Below are 7,539 nucleotides of genomic sequence, written 5' to 3' on the forward strand. Positions count from 1 at the left end.
AGAGAGAGAGAGAGAGAGAGAGAGAGAGAGAGAGAGAGCGCACGTGTGTTCTCAGGGTAGTGACCACTTGCCTACTGCTGTACAAGCATTTGAGGTATTGTAAGAAGCGACACATCCCACTTACACATCAGCCGTGCACTAAGGGGACGCAAGAACAAGCATGTCCGTCAGCTTTCTCAAAACAACCCGGCCTCCACATCTAACATGGCTACGTTCCTAGCATGCTGTTAGCAATAAAACATTCTACCCTCAGAGGAAAAAAAATCTCACAACTCCATCTCCCCTACTAGTTCAGTGTGGGAGGAATTTTGTAAGCTTCAGACTTCAGGCAACAGAGGTCAGGACTCTATTTTTAAACTTTACAATGTTATAAAAATGTAAAGTTCGCATGATTTCTCTTAACAGGGCCTTTACTCCTCTGGACTCAAACAACTGGTCACTGTCAGAACACATTACCTTTTAATTTCTTCCTGTGTTTGTTTTATAGACTCAATGGAACTCTGGATGTCTCCTAGGTCTAATCCCTTCTTTCTTCGTGCACTCGGCTTTACAGATTGAGCTAAAAGACATTTAGATTGAAGCTGTGGTCACAGTCCATAGATGAATTTAATAACTTGTAGAATAAAAATTTTCTACACATTGGCTTGAATGGCCTACAAATTATTAAAATAAACACTCTGTTTATAAAGTCTGAACATATCAAATCAAAGCTGGAACATGCACAGATTACTTACAAATTACTTAGCTTATGGAATCAGTTTTATTTTTAATTCATTAAAACACAAAAATAATTCATTTAAAATCTATATTAATTTTGAGAAACTAATACTCTCTTCTCCCCCCAGCCACTGGCACAGATCTGAAGAACTCAGCTTTCAGGGACCTTCGACTTCTAGTGCTGCTGTTAGCTTCATTCCCTTTCTAAGTATGCTCAGATCTGATTCCTGTCTCCTTGCAGACTCTTACACTCGAGTTCATTTGAAAACCACTTACATATTCCTAACAGCACGGTAAAAATTTAAGATTGCTCCCGTCCAATAGTCCGCACTAAATATCTTTACCTTCACTTCCAGATGAGTCCTGGATGTCGGGCTCTGGGGAGGAATAGCCCTTTGCCACCTTCTTCTGTTGTCTTGTTGGCTTATGCTTCATTTTTGGAACACTAACCTGAAAAAAATCATATTATGTGAGTTTGCACTATCCTGTAGCTAAACCACCTGCACAACTGTCAAAAGCACTGATGGGAGTGATGCTTGGAAGTCAAAGCACAAGCAATCTAATGAAATTTAGCAAGAACGATGCACTGTACTTAGCAATCCACTGTCTTAGTTGATTCTCACTGGGTACAGAGACTACAAAGAAGAAATGTATGAAGTCATCTCCCTCCCATTCCTGACCTGTACGCATACACCCACTCTCCTTCACAGAGCAGTGCCGAGGCTATTAGGTTGGTACCTTTAAGCATATACAAACTAACACAGATACATCCCCCAAATGCCGCATCTCTTTCTCATAGCACAGCAGTGTTGAGAAAATCCATATCTTGTTCTCAATGTTAGAACATTCCCATTGGACGATGTTAGTTATACTTAGGCAGTTTATGGTAAACAAAATATGCTACTATTTTGCAGTACACCTAAACTTACTAAAAACATCTATGTGTAGGCACAAGATTCAAATGTGTATTACACATAAAGTAGGATTAAATTTTCTGTGGAATAATAAACTGTAGAATAATAATTAATAGGTTTGGAATTCTGGTCACCAGTCCACAACTTAAAACGTAAATGCAGAGGAGGAGGGAATCACAAGGTGAGGCACTGTGCATGCTGGAAAACAAAGTCAATGGTCACACATCTATAACTCCATATTACCTTCACCAGTCTAACGGACATATCCCTGGTTATTCCTTGGAATAGCTGTATAAGAGCTTATGTACGAGCCTAAGATACATGTGTATAATGGGCACGAAGAAGGCAGGCTGTGGATTCGGCCTAATCTACCCCACTAGAAACACTGGAGTCCTCAGAGCGACAAGTGGGGTCAGCAGCGAGGGACGTACGAGCCCTCGCTGTCACTGTGTCTCATGTGTCTCCACCATGTCAGTGGACACCTCAATCTCAGCAGAGGCAGGGAAGGTGAGTTTCTGTGTTTGAGGGCAGAAGAGTCTATATAGTGAGATCCAGACTAGCCAGGACTACATAGTGAGTCCCTGTCTGAAAAAAATAAATTCAAACAAAATTTTGTATTTTAAAATTGTGATAGCAGTATATATGATAGAGTTTTGCCATTTTAAAGCTACTATATACAGCCCACTTAGCAGTAATTATTTCACAGTGCTGTGTACCATCTTCAGATTCTCTAGCTGTTCACGCTCTCCTTCCTCAGGCCACTGGGACACTGTAATCTACTTTTTGCCTACTTGGAAACCGTAGAATATTTGCCCTTTAGAGTTTGTCCATGATGTAGCGTGGAGCAGAATTTAATTATTTTATGCATAAATAATATTTATTAATAGGTAAACTCATTAGCAAATACATGATATATTTATTAATGATGTCTATTGATAATAAACAATAAACTATGAATAGACTGTTTTGTTCTGCATCCTATGCGGGTGGATCCTGCACTGCTTCTCTCCTCTGGCCACTGTGACTGTCCTGCAATCAATACTATTGCACTGCATTTCCAGTTCTGATTTTCAACTCTACTGGAGTGGAAGAGCTGGGTCACGTGGTAATTTTATAGTATATGTTCTTTTAGGACCTGCTAAACTGTGTCTTCCCACTGGCTGCAAAGTTTTCCATTCCCATCAGCAATGTACTGGGGCTCTGGTTTCCCCATACCTTCACCAACACTTTATTTTCTATTTTAATTTTTTAGTTACATACTAAGTGGAATGAGACAAACTAATTGTGGTTCTGGGTTGCACTTCATAAGCTAATATTAACAATTTTAAGTGTTTTGGTCATTTGTGTATCTTCTTTGGAGAAATGTTTAATCAAGCCATTTGCCTGTTTTTTAAAACCAGGATGTCTTTTGTTAAGTCAGGGACTCTTAAATATTTTGGATATTTAAACATTGTTAGATAAACAATTAGCAAATGATTTCTCTCATTCTGTAATTTGTCCTTCTGCCTTCTTCTTGGCATCAGCTGTCTGATGATGCCTAAGTAAGGTTTGTTTGTTTGTGTATGGTGCTTTGCCTGAAACTCTGTATGGACCACACGTGTGCCTGCTGCTGGGAGAGGCCACCTGGGGCATGAGATCCCTGAAATGGGTTATGGAAAACTGAGAGTTGCTGTGTAGGTGCTGGGAGCAAACCAGGTCCCTGTAGGAGCCAGCCAGCTCTCTATCACCCATAGTTTAGCTCTGGTTGTTGTTGCTATTAATGTCTTATTAAAAATCTATTTTCACACACAAATTCATGATGACTTAGATTGTTTTCTAAGAACTGTATAGCCTATTTTTTAATATTTATTTATTTATTTATTTATTTATTTATTTATTTATTTATTTATTTATTTATTATGTATACAATATTCTGTCTGTATGCCTGAAGGCCAGAAGAGGTCGCCAGACCTCTTTACAGATGGTTGTGAGCCACCATGTGGCTGCTGGGAATTGAACTCAGGACCTTTGGAAGAGCAGGCAATGTTCTTAACCACTGAGCCATCTCTCCAGCCCAGAACTGTATAGTCTTACATCTCATTTTATGTATAGATCTATTCTAAGTTACTTTCTGAACAGTAGAAGTCAGGTGGATTTGCCTCAGTACCATTTGTTCAAGAGACTACTATTTTTCTAAGGAGTGGGAGAAATCATTGACAAAAATAAGTTTGTTAAAACTTTGTTTGAAAACTTATTTTATGTATATGAGTGTTTGGCTGAGTGTCTCCACATACATGCAGTACCTGAGGAGGCCAGAAGAGGGTGCAGATGCCCTAGAACTAGAATTGTAGGTGGTTGGAGCTGCCATGTGGGTGCTGGGAATGGAACCCAGGTCTTCTGGGAGAATAACAAGTGTTCTTAACTACTGTGCCATCTGTCCAGCCCCTTACAACGTGATTTTTATGGGTTTACAACTAGACTCATTTTCTTCCACTGGCCTATCTACCACACCTATCCTATCCAAATGACTGCTTTGGTTACTGGGGCTTTGTGATAAACTTTGGAAATGTCTTCCAACTTTGCCCTAAAACAAACAAAAAGAGAGATTGTTTTATCCATGCAGGGACACTCCGAATTCCACAGGAGTCTGAGGGTCAGCCTTTCCATTTCTACAGACTGTTCTGGGGTAGCATGGCATTGTAGTGATTTGAACTCTTCTAGTCTAGGCATAGGCAGTCTTTCTACTTCTTATGTCTCATCAAAACTCCTTAGCACAAGTCTTCCACATCTTAGCTCCACTTATTGCCAGGATTTTTCTCTTCTGGATGCTATTTTACTGAACTGCTTTCTTAATTTCCCTTTGCGATTCCTCACTATATAGAAACACAAATATTATCTGTGTGTCCATTTTATACCCTGCAATGTTGCCAGGGTTGCTCATTAAAGTTGTCCTAGGACTTTTAGGAATCTTTAATATTATCTAATAAAAAGATTACATGTTCCTTCCTGCTGCCTTTAAGGCTCCATTTTCTGGCTTTCAACAGTCTGAGCTCACTCTACTCAGACAGTGGGAATTCGATTTACAGATTCCTACTGTCATCAACGCTGGGCGTATGGGAGCCTTTAATTAAGCATGTTTCACCCATTTCTGTCTCTGATCTCCTTGTGGACTCCGTAAGTCACATGACCCAACAGAGGTTGAGCCTGTGGATCTTTAAGGTTCTATTTACTTTTTCATCCATTTGTCCCCTCTCCTTTTCACACAGGATAATTTGAATAGCTTTATCTCTCATGTAACCGATTTTGTCTTGTACCTACTTAAATCTGTTGTTAGATTCTCTAGCAAATTTTCCCATTACTCTACTTTTCAGCTCTCACATTTATGTTTAGTTCCTTTGTATAATTTCGTGTTATTGATACTCTCATGTGCCGTCTAGGTAGTAGGTATCCCGAGAGGTGGGGTGTGTGTGCCCGCCCGCCCACATGCCTCTATACACACGTGGGGTCTGCTTTCTTCCTTCCTGCATCAGGACTTACCCTGGAACACAGACCTCACAGGCCTCTAAGTGTGCCCAGGAAGAGGTGAGGAAGGACTCCTATAATGCTATAATGTCTTCCTGCTGCTGTGAAGTCCTTTCTTGGTCCTTCATTCCCTTAGTTGCTGCAAATGGTTCAATATTTGGAGACTTTTGGTAGATACTATTTGTGTGTGTGCCTATGTATTTGGGGTGTGTCAAGAACTTGGAGTTATCTGTTATGTCTCTTTACTTACCTGAAATTTTAAATTTTAAATGTAATTACCATGGATATTAACGATTTAGCAAATTTATAAGCCTATTGGACCTAGCTACTTTTTTGTTACATACCATTGGAGTGCGATGTTTCACTTTGGTCTGGATAACACCATCTTTTTCAAATTGTATCATATCATTAAGTGGGTCCCATGGTCGGGTACTAAATAGAAAAAGGAAATTTAAATAGCCACAGAATTCAATTTATTTTCAAGAGATTTTCACTAAGTAATTACAAAGACTGGTTTAATCGTAAATTTGTTTATATCTAATCTTCTTAGCCTATTTGGAAAACGAATTACTATCTAGAATGTAAAGTAAATAACAGAACAAGAAGTTTAAAATATCACTCCGTGAAGCCAGATATAATGATGCATGCTTTTAATTTCAGTACTGGGCAGAGGCAAGAGAAACTCTAAGTTTGAATCCAACCTGGTCTATATAGCAAGTTCCAGGACAGCCAGAGCAACATAGTAAGACCCTGTCCCAAATAAATAAATGAATAAATAAAAGTAAAATTTCACACTATGGGCTGAAGTGTGAAGGCTTAGTGGCTAAGAGCACCCACATGGTGGCTCACAACCGTCCACTAAGCTAGGACCAGGAGCTCTGACTTTCATGGGGTTCTGCATGTGCATGGCACTCAGATGCACAGAAGCTGGCACACACACATAAATTCTTAAAACGGCTGTAAACATTCACCCTAATTCAAGTTGATAATAAATATACTAAAAATATAAAGCCAAAAATTATGCTTATATATTTTAAAATAAATGTTTAAATTACTTACTCTGAAAACTTATAGTGCCATTCTCCTGTGAGTGGATCAAGTTCAAATAACTTACAAGCCCACTCTTCATTTTTTGTTTTCCGATCTCTGGCAGCTTGTCTTTGAGCTTCTTCCAAAACATACTTTTCTTGAGTAGCTTCTGTTTGGTCTTTGGCATTTATAGCTCTTGTTACTCGCTGCCAGAGTCTAAATAATAAATAAGTGTAAAAATAATATTTTTAAAAATCAACTAGAAGAATCAAATTATACAGATATTTGTTGAGAGCAAACACTGCTCATGTGGATTTCTGACTTTGACAACACTTATGCTCATATGCTTAGAAATGAGTCAAGAAACAAAACCAAATGCCTTGCATAGGCAACAACCACTAAATGAAGGTTAATTTCTTTTTGGCAAGAAAAATCAATGATATGTGTTCTAAAATGATGTGGGAAGTCTTTCTATATATGTGTTGGTTTTTTGGTTAATGAATAAAGAAGCTGTTTTGGCTTGTGATAGGGCAGAATAGAGCTAGGTGGGAAAACTAACTGAATGCTGTGAGAAAGAGGGCGGAGTCAGTGAGACTCCATGAGGCCGCTGAAGGAGGCAGGCGCCCAAGAACTTTACTGGTAAACCATGAGCCTCATGGTAAAATATAAAATAATAGAAATGGGTTCATTTGAGATGCAAGAGCCAGCTAAAAATATGCATAAGCTAATAAGCGGAACAGTGTTTTAAATAATACAGTTTCTGTGTGTTTATTTCAGTTCTGGGTGGCTGGGAAACAAACAAGCAGTCTCCACCAAGAGAATGGCACACTAACGTGGTCTGAAACATTTGGGGCTGATGCCTGCTACCCACTTCAGTCTGGATGCTTTTGTGCCCTCTCAGGAGTTGGGAGGAAAGTAGCTGAGACCATGCCGTGACTCATTGCTCCCCACCTGGGCAGGTGGCGGGATCAGGTCTGCTAGGAGTACTCAGGCAGGAAAAAATGGTGGATTCCCACTGCCATACACAGAGATATTTCCAGGACATATGGCAGATTTAGCTTTTACTCATATAAAAAGGGTTTATGCCCTGCATGGTGCTACCCAGAGTTGAGGAGGTGAGGACGGCTCCCACCTGGCAGTCCCAGAGCAAGAGGTGAACTGCCTCCGCCATATTAAAACCTGAGAGAGGCGGAGCCAGGATCCCAGGACTGCTGTGACCAAGGTGCTTACAATTTTAACAACGCTTCTGGTCAAAAAACTATTATCAATATGCAATAAAGACAGATTCATATAAAAACGACTTATAAATGGGTCATAGTGTTGGATAAATGTACATAGGCGAGAGAGAGAGAGAGAGAGAGAGAGAGAGAGAGAGAGA

At 39.6% G+C, this 7,539-nt stretch overlaps 1 protein-coding gene across 10 annotated transcripts in view; it reads right to left on the minus strand.

Moving 5' to 3' along the window:
- Positions 1-7,539, minus strand: part of Osbpl8 (oxysterol binding protein like 8) — a 138,633-nt gene that overhangs the window by 5,268 nt on the left and 125,826 nt on the right. For all 10 annotated transcript variants that reach the window (XM_026784483.1, XM_026784481.1, XM_026784479.1 and 7 more), the window contains 4 exons: positions 6,192-6,377; positions 5,477-5,564; positions 1,062-1,167; positions 457-559 (listed from right to left, as the gene is read on the minus strand). In XM_026784483.1, the coding sequence (XP_026640284.1) occupies positions 457-559; positions 1,062-1,167; positions 5,477-5,564; positions 6,192-6,377 (483 nt within the window). The remainder of the gene's footprint in view (positions 1-456; positions 560-1,061; positions 1,168-5,476; positions 5,565-6,191; positions 6,378-7,539) is intronic.

The sequence above is a fragment of the Microtus ochrogaster genome, chromosome 24, assembly GCF_000317375.1.
Source record: "Microtus ochrogaster isolate Prairie Vole_2 chromosome 24, MicOch1.0, whole genome shotgun sequence".
In the NCBI taxonomy this organism is placed as follows: Eukaryota; Metazoa; Chordata; class Mammalia; order Rodentia; family Cricetidae; genus Microtus; species Microtus ochrogaster.